This window comes from Vombatus ursinus, unplaced genomic scaffold (genome assembly GCF_900497805.2).
Source record: "Vombatus ursinus unplaced genomic scaffold, bare-nosed wombat genome assembly UNPS02014770.1, whole genome shotgun sequence".
NCBI lineage: Eukaryota > Metazoa > Chordata > Mammalia > Diprotodontia > Vombatidae > Vombatus > Vombatus ursinus.
This window is the reverse complement of record NW_020954548.1, coordinates 12154319-12176731: the sequence shown is the minus strand read 5'-3', so window position 1 is coordinate 12176731 and position 22413 is coordinate 12154319. Positions and strand designations below refer to the sequence as shown.

Sequence of the window (22413 nt, the reverse complement as noted above, 5' to 3'; positions counted from 1 at the left end):
TGTTGTGTTTTGTTTCCTCTTTCTGGCGGTTCCTCCTATTGGTTCTAATTCTTGCTTACAACATCACTAATGTGAAAATATGTTTAATAGGAATGTATATGTATAGCCTGTATCAGATTGTGCACCATCTTGGGGAGGAAGGGGTGGAGGTAGGGGGAAAAAGTTTTAAAACTCAATAGCTTATGGAAGTGATTGTTGATAAATCAAAATAAATAAATTTGAAAAGCATAATGTAGTTTACTTATCTCTGTTAGCTAGTATTGCATTGTCTTTGATCATCATTACTGCACATTCTTTATTGGATAGTCATGAATTCTATTCTAGCTCCTCATTTAAATTCTGTATGGATCTTTTTATTTCAAATGTGTTTCTTGTAATCCAATATCATTGGAATCTACTTTCTCATCTTTCTGTCACCTTTCCCCATTTTTAGGGAAAGTTCATGCCATTTTCATTCATGGTTATTATAGTTAGGTGTATTTTTCTTCCACCATATTTGATTGTAATTTTTCTTCTCTTTACCTCCTACTTCTTTACTCTTTTTTTTTTTTTTTTGCTTTATGGTGAGGCAATCGGCGTTAAGTGACTTGCCCAGGGTCACACAGCTAGTAAGTGTTAAGTGTGTGAGGCTGGATTTGAACTCAGGTCCTCCTGACTCGAAGGCCAGAGTTCTATTCACTGTGCCACCTAGGTGCCCCTTCTCTACTCTTTATAAAGAAAAAAGAAGAAAATGAGATTAACATTAGAAATCTATGACTAGTGCTCTGCTCCTATTCTTTTGCCTTTCCTCTGTTCCCCCAGCCCAGACTCAGATCACTCTGAAAGATCCTTACCCTTTATTGCTACCAATTTTATTCTCTCTTTTTCATCAGCCTGCTATGACTGAGGCTTGTTTTGCTTATGACTATTCTCTCCCCTAATTCTGCCCTTTTTCTTAAAGCCCCTCTTTAATGTCCTCATTCATTTCTCTTTTTAATTTACACTAAATTCTTCATGTATGGGTATGTGTATGTAGGGGAAAGCGGTAGTGGGTTGTCTGTGTGTGTCTTTCTGTTTGTTCAGTCTTCCTTTGTCTAGTAAAAATAAAAATCAGATTCATGAAATGCTCATACTCCTAGTTCCCACCTTCCTTTACCAATAATGAGAAAAAGTAAGTTACTTCCCCTTCTTCTTTTGTATCTTCCTAATGTATTCCCTTTTTCCTCTTCCTTTGATTTACTTTCTTAAAACAAAAAAAACCAAAACTACACCCAGGTCCTTTGTTGCTTCTTTTATATCTCCCCTAATGTATTCCATTTTTCCTCTTCCTTTTGTTTACTGTCTTAAAATAAAACAAACTAAAACTACACCGAGGTCCTTTATTGCTTCTTTTACCCCTTGAAGACAGTGGGATTCTGAAGGGACAATAGTCTCTTCTCCATTTATTAGGATGTAAGTACTTGATTATCATTTAACTCATTTCAGATTGCTCCAACCTTTCTAGATCTCTCTTATTTTCTCTGTTTGCATTTCAGAGATTGTACCCAGCTCTGGTTTTCTCAAAGGAACATTTGCTAGTCATCTATTTTATTTGAGAGCCAATTTTCCCCGTTAGGATTATAATCAATTTTGCAGAATATGGTTTTGGTCATAAACTTTTTTCTTTTCCCTTTTGGAATACATTCTATTCTTTTCTTATTTAAAAATATTGCTGCATAATTTTGGGTGATCTCAACGGTGATCCCTTCATAGTGATCTTTTTTCCCTGATTCCTTCAAGTACTTTTAATTAAGCCTTTAAGGTCTGATTTTGAACTATGACTTTTCTTGGTATATTAAGTTGGTGGGTTTTTTTAAGTGAAGACCTATGAATTCCTTCTTACTTTGCCCTTTGGTTCTGATAATTCTGGGCAGTTTTATGATATCTTGAAATATGCTATTGGTATTTTTTGCTTGATCATGGTTTTCAGACAGTCCAGTGATTCTTAAATGTTCTCTCCTCCTGATGTCTATGGCACTTTTTAAATAGCAGACACTATACACTTTTTGTTCTTTGACTTTAGTTTCTCATTGCATAATTGAAATTTGTATTGTACCATTTTATTTTTATTGAATTATTTTGATTAATTTGATTGTACCATTCTACTTTTCAATCTTTCTACTATAGGTATGAAGGGGTTAAATTCTTCATCAGGGTGGTGGGGAAATTATATTTGTGGAGCAAAAGGAGGAAGAGATGTGAAGGTAGAAATGATAGGACATGACAACAGATTCAATATGTGGGGTGATTGAGTGAAGATTTGAGGATGAAACCTGAATTAGGACCCTAGGTGGCTGGGAGGATAGTGGTATCCTTGACAGTAATAGTTAAAAGAAAGTTAAAAGAGGGGAAAGTTTGGAATGATAATGAATTCTGTTTTGAGTGTGAGATGTCTACAGGCTATCCAGTTCAAGACGATCCATAGGTAGTTGGTGATATGAAACTGTAGGTCAGAAGAGAAGTTAGGACTATGTAAATAGAGCTGAAAATCATCTGCATAGATATGATCATTGAAGCTCTGGGTGTTGATGAGATCCGTAAGTAAGATAATATAAAGCAGAGGTTCTTAACTTGGAGTCCACAGTCTCTTAAGCATCCGTGAATATATTTCACAGGAACTGTAAATTTTGACAGGAAAGGATAGCTATTTATCTAGCTAGCTAGCTATTTAGATATTTTTATTTCAGTATAATTGGTTTCCTTTATAATTCTTTGTATTTTAAGAACTTAAAAATATAATTCTAAGGAGGGGTCCATTGGCTTCCCTAGATAGTCCATGACACCAAAAAATAAATAAAGAACGCCTGATATGAAGGGAGAAGATAAAGGGGTTTTAGATACATACTTAAGGAATACCCATGATTAGTAGTCATGACCTAGAGGAAGATCTAGGTAATGAGAATGAGAAGGAGCAGTTAGAAAGGTCAGAGGAGAACCAGGAGAGAACCGGGTTAGAGGATGGACAGTGAGGTGTAAAATAAATTAAAATAATGAATGATAAAATGCTGAAGAGAAAATATAAATATTTGGTTTCATTTAGTATTACAATCTATTCACTTAGCCTAGCCATAGTTGCTTTTCCCAGAGTAAATACATTTTAACATTTAAAGGCCTTAAAGCTATGAATTCAATGGTCTTACCTGAAAGTGGCAGTTTATAGGTAGTTGTGGATAAGAAATTAAAATGTTATGTCATTGAGTTTGTGATGAATGATATATTTATGTACTTTTTATTATGAAGTACTTTATAAAGAAAGACCTTTCCCAGTACAGAACTTGGATCTTTTTTTGGCATGAGTTTTGCTTTTAATAAAGAAATTGTGCCAACTATGTAAAAGCCATTTAGTAGCCACACTCTTTCTTAGAGGATACAGTCTATAAACACAAAACATTACTGTCAGAATTAAATTTAAAAATAATAATGCTTTCTTATGAAACTGCAAGGGGAGTTGGAAGAAGTTGAATGCAGTTGTCCAAATTGTAATCTGAAAAGGATAAAGTTAGTACTCACTCCATCTTTTACAATCATTTCTCAAGAAATTATTAATCATTATAAATTATGAGTAATTTGGAGATCTACCTCTTTTTAAAAAGAATGTTGTAGAAGCTCTATTTCTGTAGGTATTTGACTAACGAAAACTCTGTGAAAGTTTCAGTTACTGAATCTGTGGTATACATTGGTGGAGAAGTTCAGTTTCCTGTGACAGCATCTTGGGTTTTACCTAATAAAACTAGGTTTATTTTGTGGTCATTTATAAGTTGTGTACATTGTGGAAAAAGCCACAAAAGGATTTTATTTTAGTTTAATGACTGGAATAAGATAATTTATTTAAAATAGTCCATAGAAATACAAACTACTTACATTAGCTGAAAGAAAAATAAATGTCAAACTGGTAACCATAAATGAAATTTTTGGGAAAATATAAAATATTTGTAAAAAAACAAACAAACAAAAACATCAACCTTTTTGATTGTATCTGTTCCTTATCACTTTTATGTTTTTTCATTCCTTCTTAGATGCTTAACTTATCCAAGTGCCTCTTAATAATCTTCTTATATAATAATCTTAATTATCTTAATAATCTTCTTATCCTATCTCACTATCCTATCTCATTGATTCATTGAACTTGTAGTCCACTAGAGTCTGCATTTTCTTCTGTCAAGAGTGAGAGTGAATTTTAAACACCCAAGGTAAAAATTTCAGAGAAAGGATCTCTTTACCATTTGCTAATTACCATATTAACAAATGTCCAGTGGAGATATAGCCCATTGCTTTTGTCCAGTTTCCTCTTGGGGACATTTGCCACTAAAGTAGTTATTCTATATTCTATTCTTAGGTGTATTTACCAGTGGAAGTAAATGCTATTATCTTAAAATAACTTAATGAGATTACTGTTGAGCATGTATTTTCAGAACCTTGAATAAAACATGTTATATTATGGGCATTTAAATTTTGTGACTAAAGGAAATGACTAACAGTCAAACAAATGTGTTTTGATTGATTGAAGCAAGAGTTAATGAACTTTAAAGTTAGAAGGGATCATAATTATCTGGTCACCACATTTCAGAGTTGAAGAAACTGTGACTCAGAAAATGAAACAATTTATCTAAGCTTACAAAGCTAGGCTAGTTGTAAAGCTGCCCTAGAACCTAGCTCTCTAAGCTTCCACTTTATTGTTCTCCCCACTACTTTCTACTGTTTCTCCATTTGTTATCTAGCACTAACTCACTGTCACCTTCTCTCTTTCATATATTTCTTATTAATGATGATAATAGCTGACATTTATATGGAGCTTTAAATTTTTCAGAGCCGTTTACTTACAAGGTAATAATCGTGTGCCTGGCCATTCTTGTCAGAAGGGAATAAATGACTTACTTTTTAAACTCAAGCCACTAGTGCAATGACAGAAATCATTAACTAAATGAACTTGATAATTAATATGCCATTCTCAAGTGAAAAGCTGAATAGCGTATGCCTTTTCACCATTTACAATAGGGTTTTAAATGATTATATGAAAGGTTCCACGTAACTACTTTGGAGTGATTATATAGATGGTTGTATTTGACTATTCATATTCTTCACTTTTCTTTGCCTACTTCTAGATATTTTCCAGTGTATCAAAGTCCTTCCTAAGATATGGTGCCAAGGATTAAAAATGGTAACTCTACATGTGATGTGGCCGCTACACTGGCCTATCATCTCCTTATTCCTAGAAGTTATGGTTCTCAATGCTCTTTAAGATTTCTTGACTGTCATATTGTACCATTGATTCATTGAACTTGTAGTCCACTAGAGTCTACATTTTCTTCTGTCAAGCTGCCACCTAATCATCACTTCCCTATCTTGTACTTGTCCCAGTTATGAAACTTTATATTTGATCCTACTAAATTTTATTTTATTCAGTTCATCTCACTGCTCCAGCCTGTCGAGATTTATTTGTATCCATACTCTATTATCTGGTGTGTTTGCAGTCTTTCCCAGCTTTGTGTCATCTGTAGATTTTATGAACATGCCATCCAGCCACTTATCTACATCACTGACAAAAATGCTAAGCAGTATTCAACTTAGCAAATCCATCGGCCCTGAAGGATTCCTTCTAAGCTAACATTAGACTATTAATGTTCTTTCTTTCTTTCTTACTGGCTGTTCAACCAGTTCTGAATCTACCTGAGAATATTGTCATCTGTCCCATATCTCCATATTTTCCACAAGAATAGCATGAAAATTTTGTGAAATGCTTTGTGAAGATCTAGGTAACCTATGTCTGTAGCATTCCCCTTATCTACCAGTTTAGGAATCTTGTCAAAAATGAAAATAAGGTTAGTCTGGCTTCCTGTCCTGGAATGTGCTCCCCTTTTACCAGAGTGAGATGAACCTTTCTTGCTGATCCTCTAAGTCTCCTGGGCTAAAAGACTGCTCCAGTCTGTCTTTTCACTGGTTCTGTTGTTCCAAGATTTGTTCTGGGATGCTATTTTATGGTTGTTTGGAGGTGATTATGAGAAAGCTACAGCAGTTTGCTGCTTACTCCACCATCTTGGCTTCCAGAAGTCTTGAAGTGTATCTTTAAAGAAATGTTCTAGAATTTTGCCAGGAATTGAAGTCACACTTACCTAAAATTTTCAGACCCTGTTCCCTAACCTTCTGAAAATTGGAAGATTTGTCCTTCTCTGATGATAAGGTGCTTCTCAAGTTCTCCATACTCTTTTGAAGATTACAACCAATGACATCACAATTACATCTGACAGCTATTTCAGCTTCCTGGGAGTCAAGTGACTTGAATTTACCAAGGGGTGTTAAATGCTATCATTATTATTTCATTAGTTATCTTGAGTACCATTCTCCACAGGAGAGTTAATAAAAGTAAAATGACAATTAAACATACCACCTGAAGGTTCCCATCACTTCCACTTCAGCAAGACATTCCTCAGTGTTGGAAAGAATCAGATTTAGAGCAGAATTTCCCCCTTTTTGTTGCTCTACTTTTTGAATGATGAAATTATCATTAAATCAAGACAAGAAGCAATTCAGTATTTTGCATTTTACACACACGCACACACACACACACACACACATACACACACACAGAAAGAACACACCTCATCTCATGTTTGGATAACTGAAATCTCCTGTCCCTAATATGTCATGCCTTGATTCTAAGCTTTTGTTTCTCAAATTTCTTAATTTTTTCTTTCTGTCTGGTTGCAAGTTGGGAAAGGAAAAGAAGAAGAGGTGAAACTCAATTATTCTACTTCACTGAAAGATTTTGTAGGTGAAAATTGTTGAAATTTATAGTTTCAATAAATATGATATATAAATGTAAATAATCAGATACTAAAATGGATCTGTGATCTAATCATTTTGGAAGTTCTCTCCCTCAGTGATACAGATTACAGCCTATTGATGGCTGCTCATTCATTTCACTTTTTTCTGTGTCCTCCCGTAAATTCTCCTCAGGGAGTCCACCCAATATGCTGAAATCCTTCCTCTCTTTCTCCTGATATCTAGATGGTACTAGTGAAGCACACAATTATTTACCTGTCATTCCTCAGCCTCACCACATGACCAGCTCATACAAGTATAAGGCAGTATGCCATTGTGGAGATTACAAAAATGAATAAGACTTTGCATCCTCCCTCAAAGAGCTTACATTTTAGTTAAATGAAATTGATAAAATTTCTGGAACTCTAGTATCCTGCAGTAGTACCTTGAGAAGTTAATGGTATTATGTATTTAATAAATGCTTTTGGTTAATAATAATATGGTAATAATAATAATAAATAATGACATTTTAATAGGTCTTCATACCAAATACTCTTCATCACCAAGCAATGTGGAATGAAAAGCTTTCAACTCAAAGAGACCTAGGAAAAGAGATCAGAATCACATGGGGACAACATGAGAAACATCCCATCCCTGCCATTCAGTTCACTACTAAAGTCATCCTAAAGATGTTTTCAGTGACTCTCCAGAGGATAAGCTTACATCCTGATACTTTTATTGAATTACAAAAAGAGCTATTTATCCACTTCTGCAATAGTCTGTAGAATATTAAATATGAAAAAGTAATAGGACTTGTCCCAGAACCTTTTCATTCAAAACCCATTTTAAAAGATGAGAATGAGATAACAACAATAGTGACATTTATGGTTAATGGAATAAACTTTAATACTAGGTATTCTGCCTACACAATTCTATCTTTCAGTTTGAAAGTATTAAGGTCATTAGTGGTTTCTACCACATTTTTGTAGATTCATGATTTATTTTAAGGGGGGGGCACTAATTTCTATTTTTACTTTGCTATTTATTTGAGTTGATTTTCCCCTCAATTCTTCATTTTGCTAACATCATCACTTCAAATAGCTATCTACCCAGACATCTGTTTTAATGGTAACATGCAACCTACCCAAAAGGTTGCCATTTGGTATTTTCTGTAGCTGAGAACAATTCTGTATTACTTTTAAGCCTTTCATAGCTCCATTGTAGAATGAAAAGGTATAGTTGAGCACTGCCTGATGTCAAGTGTGTTTTTTCATTTGAAATGTAACTTTTTAAAGCCCCTGGGGTGATTCACCAGCTGATGATATAAAACAGTTATGGGACTGTGCCATGTGAAGTGAGGGTTTTATATTATTTTCTGTTCATTACTTTCTGTACCTTAGCCATTTTTCCTTACTTTTCTCTTATTCTCCTTTAGTTTTTTTGTTGCCACATTTTTTTTCTCTCAGTGTACATCCCCTCCTTACTTGATAATCTCTTTTTTGTCTAATTTTTTTCTGTTGATAGTTTGGTTGCCTCTGGGGTAAAAAAATGTTCAGAACATACTGTTCTTTTAATGTATTTGTTAAAATTATTTTAAATATATCGTAAACAAAGTGAAGTTTTCTTACTGGGTTGATTTGATTTGCTTTTTTTGGGAGGAGGGTGGCATCTGTGTATTGGTCAGCTTAATTGAGTACTCCATATGTACTTTATTGCTTTCTAATGGAGGGTTCACCTATTAATGATTATATTAGAAGCATCTAATTAATCACAAATCAATCAATCAACAAACATTTATGTGTAATAGCCATTGTACAAAGGGCTAGAGATGCAAAGACAAAAAAATGAAATAATCCCTAATTTCAAGGGGCTTACTTTCAGTTTGGGAATTCAGCATGTGTATACAGAATAAGGAAAAAAATTACTAAAAGGTAGTTTATTGAGGGAGGATACTAGCAGTTGGTAAAGCCAAGAAAGACTTCATGTATAAGGTGATACTTGAAGCAGAGGTAAAAAGGCCCAGAGAAAAGAGATGGAATGTGAGGAACATCAAGAAGTCCAGTTTGACTTTAGGGAAGGGGAATAGTGAATCATAAGGTTGGAAAAATACAGAGTAGGTTAGAGCCTGGGGAATTTATATTTTATTCTAGAGGCATTTGGAAATCAGTGAAGGTAATTGAAAAAGTAAGTGGCATGGTGTCCAGGAAGAGATAGTCATTCTTGATGAAAGGAAAGTTTTTAGTAGGTCTTCAGGACTAGAATTATAAGAAGTATATGGAAGTAATTTGCATTAAATGTTAGCTAACAAATAAAATATACAGGAGACAGTGGCTTAAAGTCAGTATTAGATGACTACCAGTTAATAGATTTAGTTCTAACAGAATTGATTATCCGAAACATCAGAAATGTATCAAAGATAACAGAATGCTAAGATAGTTTGAGAGATGTAGCATTGTTGTCAGGTCTAGTGGGAAGCAAGGAATTGGCTGCTGGGTAAAAAAGACAACCTTATTATGCTGTTCAGAAGGATCAATTGAACATCAGTCAGATAGCATTACTTAAGTAATGTTAAGTTTGAACAAGGAATGTAAGTTCAAGTTCTGAATCATTACCACCATTTTCTGTGCATTTCAGTTTGCTCTTATCTCATCTGTGATACTGTCTGAAAGCAAGGAACATGTCATGCCTTTACAAAGGTCTTCAAATAGTTATTTCACAGTAAACCCAATAATGGGAGGGGATATTAATTGCCCCATATTTTTACTTCCTGATTATTTTAAATTTAATTTGTTTTACTTGTTTTCTATAGTATTTTAGATTCTTTTGTATTAGTTATGTTCATTTATTGTTCATTACAGGGTTTAGTTCAAGAAATACATCGTAATGTCCAAGACATGAGGTTGCGAATAAGACAGATTAAAAAAATAGAGCACAATAAGACTCTCAGCAAAACTGCAACCCAAAAAGTCCAGGGTTTGGCAGCTTCTATCCTAAACATTTCACCGACTGATGTGGAAGAAATGTTAGACTCAGAGGATGAAGAGGTGAGAGAATTTAAATGGCTTTTGTAATAGTCATCTTTTTAATTAATGAGTTTTTTCAGTTAAATTAAATTTCAATTAAAATATGACTTATTTGTTTGATGACTTAGTAATTTCAGCTGTAAGAGAAAAAAATAAGGATTGACACTGTGCCACTGAAGAAATACATCAAAACAAGATGCATGCTCAAAACGATCTATGGAAACTTAGCTGTGTAATCAGGGTTATGCAGCATCTTAAAATAACTTTGAGACAAGTCAGTTGTTCATGCCTCTTCTTTCCACTTCCTTTCTTTAGTTAATTGTATTCTGTATCTTATAAATTTACTTGTAATCTGTCAGTGGATGTAGTCAGTTTAACATCACTGATTTAAAATGTTTCTCTTTTATGTAACATAAAGGAATGGTAGATTTCTTATGATTGAATCCAAAGTTATTGCAAATGAAAATTTAAGAAGGTGTAAAACTTAAAATTTTATTTTGAAAAATCTTGTCCTTCCTGGTTGAGTCCATATAACATATGCAATAAATGATAAACTACATCCATAACTATATATATGTATATGTGCATATGCACCGGCATGTGAACAAAAGAAAAAAAAGCATTTATTAAGTGCTTACTATACACCAAGCACTATGCTAAGCAGTGGGGACATAAATGCAAAATCAAAAGCAGGTCCTGCCCTCAAGAAGCTTATGTTTTAATTAAGACTGGCGTGGGGAGGAGGCCAAGTTTACAACACAAATAGTACAGTGGTGACCAGGAAAGGGTACTTTGGTCTGGAAAGTTACAGAGTGAGTTATTGGATTATAAAAGAGTATATTGACACATCCCTTCCAGAAACAGGAACTGTGGGTGATGGTATTGCTCAGAGCAAGGTGGTTGATGAGACAGTCGAAAAGGTGAGTTGAGGAATAGGGAGTAAAATTAAGTATGGCTGAGCCATTTCAGGAAAGGGCCTTCCTGACATAGGGAAGGAAAATTCTAGGGATAAGGGCACTAAAGAGTGGAGGAATCAAAATAGACATATTTACTACCAGAGATGACACTTGAGCTTTAAAGGAATCCAGAGATTCTAAAAAGTGGAAGTGAGGAAAGAGGGAATTACAGGCATGGGAGAAAGTCTGTATTGAAAGGCATAGACAGGTGCAAAGGAATGAAACGTACAGGGAAATACAAGCAGGCCAGTTTGACTTTGTTGTTTGTCCTTTGTTCTCAAAGAGGATCAGACTAGACTGTTTAAAGTACAGGAAGGAGAGTAATGCTTAGTAAACTAGGACAGGTAGACAGGGGCTAGATTGTACAGAGATTAACTGCCAAATAGAGGAGTTTGTGTCTGATCATAAAGGCAAGAGGGAACTGATGGACCTTCTCGAGCAGAGGGATAACATGATTACACTGGTGCTTTAGGAATATCCCTTGGGTAGCTGGGTAGAGCCTGGATTGCAGAGCATGGAAACAGGAAGCAGGCAGTGAGGCAGCACCATGTTTGGAGTACTGAGCCTGGACTCAGGAAAACCTGAGTCTAAATGTGTCCTCAGATACTTACTAGCTGTGTGATTCAGGGCAAGTCATTTAGCTTCTGTTTGCCTCAGTTTCCTCAACTGCACAATGAGGATAATAGCATCTACCTCACAAGGTTGTGTGAGACAACATGAAATAATATTTGTGAAGTGGTTAGCCCAGTGCCTGGTACATAGACACCATGACAATGCTAACTATAATAATATATGTAAGCACATGTATTATTATTAATAGACTAATTAGGAGACTATTATAATAGTCAGGAAATAAGTGATGAAGTCTTGATGGCTATGCTGTAATATAAAGAAGGGAAAGGATACAAGATATTTTATGAAGATACTATTGACAAGTCTGGCAACTTGTTTGGATGTGAGGAATAAGAGAGAATGATGAGTCAAGGATGATGCCAAGTCTGTGGACCTGAGTGACTAGAAGGATGGTGGTATCCTAAACAGAAATCAGGAAATTCACAAGAAGGATGCGTTTACAAACAAAGACAGTCTCAATTTGGGGCATGTCAAATTTGAGATACCTTTGGGACATCCTACTTAAAATGATAGTCAGGTTTTTATTCAATTTACATAATCACTCCCTCGTTTATCTATTGATGCATTCACATTTTTATATTCGGTTTTTGTTTTGTTTTAACACTTGAATATACCTGTTAGCTAATTGTGACTTTTGACCTCATTTTCCTTATATATCAAAGAAGGCTGCACTGGAAAGTTTGTAAAGGTCCTTCGAGCTCTAAAATTCTGTGATTCTTAATGATTCTTGTATATACCAATAGCACAATCATTTTTATTTAGTTTCAGTCACTGTCATGTGATACAATAGAAATAGCATTACATTGGATTCAGGGAATTTCGGTCCATATTCCTACTCTGATGCTTGATCTTTGACCTCGGGAAGTAACTCAACCTCCCTTTACCTCAGTTTCTTTATCTGTAAAACTAAATACTATAGAGCCTCTGAGGTCCCTTCCAGCTCTGGCCTTGCGATCTACATTCTGTGATCCGCACCTGCCTTGATCCCAGCCATTAAGTCAGAGACTTTACTTATTTCTTAAAAAACGATAAACAAATTTTAGTTTTTAGTGTAGTGGAAGTATGCAATTATACTGTTTTAAGGCTTATTACAAATAGAGATGCCTGCCTACCAAACACAACATGTTAATAAAATCCTACACAAGAGAAGAAACTATCAGAGAATCTCAAGAGTCTGAGTTGGTGTAGGGGGCAACTCATACTTAAACAATGGTCCCTTCTACAACCTACTGAACCAGTGATTATTCTGCCTGCACTGCAGAATCTTCAGTGACAGTGAACCCTTTGCCTCCTAAGTCAGCTCATTCCACCTTTGCACAATTCTAATGATTAAGTAGTTTTCATTATAACAAGCCAAAATTTTCCTTCCTACAACTTCTACCCTCTACTCCTAGTTCTTCCTTGTGGGGCTGGGTGGCAGAGGTCTGATTCCTCTTCTTTGCTTGAAGACAGTGATTCAGGTGCCCTTATGAAGACAGAATAATATATTTGTTACCTTGTGTAGCTCGATGGCAATGGCAATTCAGTTGAAATTGTTTCTACATTTCATTTTTTAAAATCTACTTTGTAAATTCATGTATTTTAAATACATTTTTGAGTTGGTGCTCTGTGGACTTGTGTTCTGCATACATGTCAGTAATAATTTGTAGTCACTCATGGCACTTATGATTGCTGAATTTTAGAAGGTAGCCAGTCTTTGTGGTATCTAGTGCAGGCCAGTTCCTCATTCCTTGAGAAGATATATTTGATGTGTGGTGATGTGATCTGTGATTTTATTTTAGATAAACATAATTAATACTGACATTTTACTTATTGTTTGTTTGTTTAGGAATTGAAAAAAGCAAGGAGGGCCTGTGAACAAGATAAGGAGTGGTTAATATACATTAATAAAATTCTTGAAGGACAGGTATTTCTGCTTTTTCTACTTATATTAAAACTTTATCTTAATAATTCAAAGCCTCCTTTTATTTAAAACGGGATTTCTCTTGTTTTGTAATATTATTAGTATCTTCATATTATTTTAGTTGTATTAGATAAGGAATTATTATGCTAACAAAAAGGAAAGTTATCTCTATTTGTAGTTGCTAATTTAACATAGAGGGTCTTGGCAAATGTATTAATTAAATTATTGAGTTGATCTATATGTTTGGTAGATTGAAAAGGATCTATTCCTTAGACCTCTTAGGACAAGAGATTCTTTATTATGTGTCTTTAAAGTTAGTAGTTGATATGGACACCTGAGGAGTTCATGGGTCTCAGTGACCTTTTACTGTGGACCTGTTTCCAGTCAATTCATGTTTTCCTCACAGCCAGACAGCTGTTTATTACTGTGTCTTCCCGCATTCTCTACAATATTTTCTACTGAGACCTCGAGCAGCTTGTTAGTGGGAAGTAAATATTGATTTGGCATCCTGTCAATGCAGAAAGAATGAAAAAATTTCCACCAGAGGCCCCTCAAACATTTTCCTATTGACATTTTCTGGGCAGAGTGGAAAGCTGCATAGAGGATGACAAGGCTGAGACTACTTGAAATCCCTGAGGGGTCTATTGAGACTGCTGCTGTGACCTGTGTGATACTTTTTCTTCTCTTTCAAGTATTTTTTTAATACACACACAGTCTGCTGGGATGTGCCCCTCTTGTAAGTGATCAAGGGCAGTTTATTGGCAGGTGAGAGCCCTGCTTTTCTAGTCATAGTCAGCCTCTGTTTTGACATGACTCACAACATATAATGTATTCTAAAACTTTTCCTTATAGTTCCTGCTCTTATCTTGATTTTTGTATTAAAAGTAGCTCACGAAAGAAGAAAATAGTTAAAATACACAGGCTAAAGAATTCAAAGGATTTCTATTTGCAAACTGGCTATGCAATATACTTTACAAATATTTCCATTTTATAATTCAAAATATTGTTAGTAATTTATAGAAAAGAAATTTCTTTTAATACTTGCAAAATGCCATTGGTTGGCCTGGTTTGAGTAATACCAAGAATAAGTAAAACATGATACATGTAGCATTTATCTTCATGATATTATTTTTATAAACCCAAATCAGTTGCATCAAATAATACCTGATATTACTGAGGATCAGCTATTACAACAGACAGCATGGAGTGGTGGAAACAACACTGCATTCATTGGAGGTCTGAGCTATGAGTTCCAGTCTTGCTTTTACCATTTGCTCTCATCTGACCTTTTGCGAGTCATATTTAACATCTCTCAATCTCATCCCATATCTCAGAGCTACATCTGAGGCTTATTGTGAGAATCAATAGAGACAGTGTTTATAAAGTGTTTTACTAAACCATGCAGTAAATGCATAGGAGTGTATTTAAGTGCTCAATCTCAGGTTCTCAAGGTGGCATGAAGAAAGAACAGGGATTTGGAGTCCAGGGACCAAAGTTCACATCCCAGCTCTGCTACATGTACTTGCGTGGGCAAGTCACTTAGCCTTTCTGGGCCTCAACTCCCTTATCAGTAAAATGAGAGACATGGCCTCTCAAATCCCTCCCTATTCTAAATCTATGAGTCAGGATTTTTATAGTTGCCAATTCTTCAAAAACGTCTTTAGAAATGGCTATATCTACTTCAGATTTTCTTACCAGGGTAGTGAATGAAAGGAAACTGAATAACATTTAAAAATATTTTACTCTTGTTAGTATGGCTATACTTCTTTCTATTTTGGAATTCCATAAATGTTAAAACATTAAATTCAAGTATTACTTTTTTTCTAAATTCTAATGATACTAGAAGATACCTTTTTTGCATGATATATATACTTCATATACATGTACAAACTTGAGATCATCCGTTTTTCAGGCTGCTTATTCTGTCCAGAAAATGCCCTGTTGAAAATTGTAGCAGAACACTTAATACTACAGCTTGATATAGGGTCTTTTTGTGCCACTGAGCCTGGACTCTGGAATATAATTGCCCAGCAGTATTGATTTAATTGCCTCGGTTTATTTGTGGACTCCTAATTATTGACTGAAAGTAAATTTAATGGAGCAGCCTTTATGAACACTGGGAAACCGCTGCTGTTGCTGTTATACATAATGAACTGCATCATATCCCTTTAGATCATTTTTCAAGCTAATTTTATTCCACTGCGATAGTAAGATAACATTTAAAAAGTCAAAGACTTTTTATTTTATTACTGACATAGGTGTTTTTTCTAATATGTTAGATTTGGGGTGGCAGGTGGAGTGGGAATATAGGCTTCAGAGTTTTCACTTAAATGCCACTTCATAATTATACCCAAGAAGAAAATCTATAAAATATAACATACCTCAGTTTTACCAGACTTCTCTTTCTACTCCTCAGTTTGTGTTTGTCCAGAGTTTTAGAAAAGATACCTCTTTTCACACCAATTTTTCTGAACCTTAGTTCAGCTCTGGAATTTTAAGAAGCTAAATAGTTAAAATCACATGCCTGCCATGTAGTTTATGACTCTTTTCCAGATACGGTTCTCATACTTCCATTTATATTATCTTCAGTCTGTGGAAAAAAGTATGCTCATTGTCCAAAAATAATGTAGTAGTTAATTAGTTACTGAATGATGCTTAAAATATTATTGGAACATTGAGGTAAAATCTTTGATGTCATTATGATTGTTTACCCATGCACTTGAAGCAAAACATTAATAGATTATTATTTTGCCAAAATAAGAATCTGCTACCAAAGAGAAAAAAAACGTTTTTCAAATGAATTTTAACTGCTCTAACTTTCTGAATTTATCATATAGCTGATCAATACTTAAATTTGCTTTATGCCTTATGATTTAAAAGTATATGGTTCTAGGAAGTTGGCTTGGAGTTGGGTGTTATTTTTCACTATAAAGTATTGACTATTCATTAATTTGTTTCTGACAGTCTATAAGGTGGTTTGTGTATGTGTTTGTGCATTCACTTCAGTGAAAATATGTACTAGTAAAATACTCATTTGAAATCAGAAAACTGTTCTACTTTGTGTCCAGTGCATTAGTACGCATTAAAATAATACTGAACGGTGTTCTGTGAACAAAATGACATCTGAAACAAAAAAAAATTATATTTTACAATGGATACAGAAGATACAGATGCCTTAAATAAGGTAAAATAGATGTCAGCTTGTTAATTTTGATTTATTAAATTTTTATACTAGCATGAATGGGCTTTTCCATATTTTATGGAGAAAATGTCTGGGTCCATGACCAATATTTAATTAAAAATATCTATCTCACTTTTCACTTTTTTAATTTAGTCATATCTTAACTTTAAATATTCATGAATTTTGTTTCAAAATTTGTTGTGCTGTTTGTAAATGTCTTTATAATTTTATTAGAAGCATGGACTTATTTGTTTAACTAGTTAACACAATACATTGTGCACATCTGGTTCACTAGAAGTAAACCTACATCAGAAATGGCCACTAAAATATATTGGTGTTTCTTCTGTTTTGGGAATTTGGTACTCAAAACAGGATTGTGGTATTTTTTTCCTCAGCAGGGTCTCAGTTATTTGCACTTTGCTTTCTTTTTTCCTCATACTTACAGGTTTCAATCAATCATCCATAATGTTCATTAATACAAAAGAAATGTATCATTTCAAAAAAATGAACAAAACGCTCCGAATTTATCTGGAGACGAGTCATTTTACAGACTTCTTCTGTAAAATAAAATTTACTGCCTTCTTCTGAGACAGAACCTGTCACAGCCCCACTTTCACTTTCAGGGAGCTATTCAAGTTCACAAGACAAGTGTAATGATTAAGAAGGCTAAGGAGAAATAAAGGAAACCAGATACAAAAGGCAGAGAGGATCTTTTGGCCAGGTGCTTTATCATATGAGTTATGCCAAGTATAGATAGGAACAGAGCCAGCAAACAAAGCAGAAGCTGGTCTTCCTAGGAAATCCACAGATAACTGACCTATGTCAAAAAAGCTCAGCAGTAGGAAGATGGAATGCACTGGCTTTTAACCACATTAGCCTAACTCAGAAGGGCCACTGAAGCAACTAGTGAACCTTTTCTGTTTTGTAGCCAGCCTCAAAGTAGAAGCAGACAGAAATCTGACCCATGTAAGTCAAAGTGTAAATGAAAGTCTGGAGATGAAAGCCAAAAACATACACCAGACATAGTTCATAGGACCTAAGCAGAGAAATTGAATGATGACACCATTCAACATTTTGTTCAACATTTCCCAGTTCTACACCAATTTTTATCAGTATTCACCCATGCCTGCTCAAACACATTATTGGTCCATTGGCAATTGGTTTCAGACCAAAAAGCAGCAATGTTTTCAGTCATATCAGTAATTCTACATCTGATGATTTTCTGGCATTCACTAATTATACACATTATATATAACCCACAGATAAGCAAGCTGATAAGTGGTATTTGCCTATATGCCATTATAGCTTTTTTCTTTGGGCTACACAATTGTCCTATGGAAAACAGTTACAGAACAATTGATCCAATAATCCTTTTATTAACATTACTACCATTTTTTTTTTGCTTTTACTCTAAGATGCCATCTGGCAGCTCAGTAACAGCTACAATTAAGGAGAATTTGAAGTGTCTTTTCTTGAACCCAGAATACACAGTCATTTCGCCTACTCTGTACCCAGGGAATGTGCAAGTTCTGCTTAGGAGTCAAAGTAAGAGAAAGCTAGACAACTGCCTCAATCCTCTGGGACTGAACTTTTACAATACACCTTTATTTTATTTGAAATTTTGGGAACCCAAATCTTAAATATATTTTATAGTCAAATATAAGTATTACAAAGGAATGTTCTGTTTTTTAGAATTCTTAATAATTGCACCATGACTGGGCCATAAGTATATCTTTGCAGTAGTTATGCACAAAAGATTTGCTAAGCAAATATAATGTAAAAATCTGGAGGGAGACTTTTAACTTCAGAGAAAAAAATACTTTTCAAAAATGGAATGTAAAGGCATTTCTTAAGCACTTACTATATGCCAAACACTTTGCTAAGCACTAGAGATACAAATGAAAAAACGATAGCCCCTCCTCTCAAGGAAAATATATCCTAACAAGTCTGCTGGTGTTGGTCCATTTGTCAAGAGTTTTAATAACACTGGTTTATAAAGATTTCATGACAGATATTTAACCTATTTCAGCAGAAAAAAAAAAACCCAAAGAACTTAAAAAGCACTATTTGCATGTAATTAATGGGTTAATTTTACATTATTCTTACCTATACATTGAAGCAGATTTGGTAAGACCTCTGCTTGTTCATATTTCTGCCAGACTTTTTGTAAGCAGTTCATTCCAATTAATTGATGTGTATCTCCTTCCAAAGGTAGATAAAACTATACCTACCTTCTCATCCTGTTAAACTCTTGACCTTTTTCCCTTAAGACCTCCACAAGAGATCCACCCAATGTTCTGGGCACCTTCTTTAGAACTCTTGTGGATACCACTGTCATAAATTATTCCTTACTTTTATTTTGTGACCAGATCACATGACCAGTTACAGGACCAGGTTCTACATCTCTCTCATGGCATCCTTCTTGCTTCAATTTGGCAAAAATCATTTCTCTTCTGCACTTCTGTTGCATTCTACTTATACTCACCTTCCATCTCTCCACAGCTCTTTGGGTAATGCTACCTAAAAAAAGTAAAATTATATTTCTCTAAAAATATCCAGTGATTCATATTTCTCATAATTCAACTTAGTTTTCTCATTAACTGGGTCCAGTAAGATTTAACTATTTCAGATTAGTTCAGCAAAATTCTAAAGGCAATTTTTAGGTCTATGCTTTTGCTTTATTCTATTACTAGAGATCACGGAGAGTTAAGAATATTTAAATTTGAATTATTGGTGCCCTTTCATTAAGTTAATGAAATAAGTTATCCATGTAAATGATTTTATTTTATTTTCCAATGTTTCTTGCCTTTCCAGTGTTGTTTAGTGAGCTTTTTCTTTTTTTTCTCCTAAAATGATTTTCTCATTTTTGATACCACCAAAGTTATGCTCTTTGTATTCACCAAAGGCAGCCCTAGGTATAGAACTACAAAGTTCCCATTTAAGAAATTATCATTGAATTACATTTCAAAATCATACTGAGATCATCTCTTTGGTCATTCAATCTTTTACTTTTTTGGTGAGGCAATCGGGGTTAAGTGACTTGTGCAGGGTCACACAGCTAGTTAGTGTCAAGTGTCTGGTCTGAGGCTGGATTTGAACTCAAGTCCCCCTGACTCCAGGGCCAATGTTCTATCCACTGTACCATCTAGCTGCCCTCACTTTTTTTTTCCAATTATATTAGTAATACTTTGTTAAATGAATGACTACAATAAGTTCCTTAAGAATCAGCTACATCTCTGTGCTTTTTCATCTTCTCTAATACCTAGTAGTAATAAAAATAATTACAATACTTCAAATTACTTTGGGGCTTTAAGGTTAAAAAGTACTTTCCTCCCATCAGCTCTATGAAGTAAGTAATGTAAATATTTTTATTTGTATTTCCATTATTGGATACATCTTCTTTGGAAAATATACAGAATCATTGAACTTCACAGTCCAAAGGGACTCACTTGAGGGAATGGCCCTCTCACTCCTGAAAAAGAATTCCATGCCTCTGCAACATACTCAACAAACTTTTTCCTGAAGACCCCTAAAAACAGGGAACCTGATCCATCCCCTAACAGCCTGTTGCACTTTGGGAAAACCATTGCTACAAGTTCTACCCTGTAGGACCAGGCAAATATTAATTATTCTTTCACATGGTAGCTGTACGTGGAATCACAGTATTTGAGTGTCTGTCAAATCTAAGGATTCTTAACCTTTTTTATGCCTCTTTGGCAGGATGGTGAGGCCAAATGCAAAATACATAGGATTGCAAAGGAAACCAATTATATTAAAATATACTTATCAAAGTACTTTTGCCACCTGAGTTTACAGATTACTCAATTTATTCACAGACTTTTTTGGGAGGGCAGGAGGTTATCTCAGGTTAACAAACTCTTGATTTAAGCCAAGCCATACACTAAAGAAATTCTTACTATCTGATAAAGTAATACCTTCTAACTTGTCATCTAGCTTCTGCTTAGTAGCAAAATTCACTACCTACCCCGGAAAACCATTTCATTTTTGATAGCTGTAATCGTTAGGGAGTTTTTTCCTGATATAAAATCTAATTTGCCTTCAGAAGCTTCTATCCATTGTTTCTGGTTCTTCCTTCTAGGCCAAATAAAACAAGTTTAATCCTTTTTTCCACATAACATTTCAAATACTTGAGCAAAGATATAATTTGTCCCCTGAGACTTCCCTTCTTCAGGCTAAAATTCTCTAGCTCCTTTAGCCAATCCTTATGTGATAATGGGGCTGTTATTAAGCTTACAATCTACTAAGACCTTCTTATCTTTTTTTTTCTGACAATGTATCTAAGTGTGCATCTCCATCTTCAACTTGTGAAGTTGATTTTTTGAGCCCAAATATAGGACTACATTTGTCCCTGTTTAATTTTATCTCATTAGATTCATCCCAGTGTTTTAGCCTGTCAAAATTTTTTTTTTTGGATCTAGTGTATTAGCTATCCTTCTCAACTCTGGTATCTGTGCATTTTATAAGCATGCCATCTGTGCCTTTTTCTGAGTCACTGGTAAAAAAGTTAAGTAGCGCAGGGCCAAAAACAGGTCCTGTCTTGCATATCTATCTGTTTAAAAACATCAATTTGGTTGCTGAACTCCTTGTACATTTGCATCAGTCTCTTCAAACAACTGGTTCAGAGCTGGGTTCCAGCCCAAACTTAAGGTGATAATCTAATTAAATTTCCCAAAATCCTGTTGAGTTTTATACAAAATGACTCTCTAGGGATAAAGATACTGAGGCCCCTTGCTCTAGAACAAATACATTATCTCTCCTGATCTTTTAAAATGTAGCTAAATTACTCAAACCTTCAGAATAACTTCCAGATGCTTCCTTTATGCCTGAAAGGATTTGACCCTGACATTTAGTTGTCTTTATCTTTATCCCATCAATTTTGCTAAAGTCTAAATTGGACATACCCTTGCACAGGTATCGCACAGGTATTCCTATTTTATAAAGAAAGAAAAAAACCAAGAGAGGACTTGATACTCAGGGTATCCCAGTTATTAAGTATGAGAGCTAAGATTTGAATTTATATCTTCTATGGTCCAGTGCTTTCTATTACACTGTTTTGTCTATTACAGTTCTACCTGTTACACTTCCCTCTTGCCTTGTCCATTACTTTGACATATTGTATTCACAGAATTGTATCACTGTTACTTTTTATTTAAATTTTTTTTCTTTCCCAGAATTTGGAGCTCTTCGTAAAGAGGTCCACATGAGATTTGGTGATACTCCTTCATAATTTCAGAATAACACTTAAAGAAAGTATAATAAAATAGTGATTATTATTAACCATTTAATTTTGAAGGCAGAAACTGTTTTGTATTATAACACAAGGTAGTAATGAGTATCAAAGAAGACAGAACTCTCTGACAAAGATAGTTCCCTGTATGCTACTATATGAGTTTCAACACTTCATAGTGAATTATGAATTAGGTTGGAATAGACTGTATGCTGGTCCTAGGTTCTGCCATAGTGGTAAAAGTACTGTAGTTGAGTCTTAGCTTATACAGTACATTAGATCAGAACATATAACCAATCGTTTCCATTTTACTTCAAAACAAGAAATCTCTGTACTTTAATTGTTGTTATGTACGGTGATCACTAAAGGAAATGTGCTAACGGACAAGTCTCTTCCAGTCCCTTAAGTTACAGAACAAAGAGCAGTATCACTAGGCTTAGGTGGAATCTAGGTACAGTAAAAATTGTTCTCAGCAAAGTGGAATGGAAATCTTTTCTACTTACAAATTATCCCCAATATCTCATTATATCCAGTGACCACTTTTATTTTGTTGTTGGCCTTGGCAAAAAGTATTCTTGCTAATCTATGATACTTTAAAAAAAAAAGTCTGCGCCATTGATATGAGTAGCTTTATTCCATCAAAGTTTATAGACTTTTAACAATACAATCACAACTTTTTAACTTAAAGAATA

The 22413-nt window shown here is 34.5% G+C and overlaps 1 protein-coding gene across 1 annotated transcript in view; it reads left to right on the top strand.

Moving 5' to 3' along the window:
• Positions 1-22413, top strand: part of CNTLN (centlein) — a 476456-nt gene that overhangs the window by 408994 nt on the left and 45049 nt on the right. Inside the window, exons 28-29 of the mRNA XM_027863054.1 lie at positions 9636-9821; positions 13218-13295. Coding sequence (XP_027718855.1) covers positions 9636-9821; positions 13218-13295 — 264 coding nt within the window. The remainder of the gene's footprint in view (positions 1-9635; positions 9822-13217; positions 13296-22413) is intronic.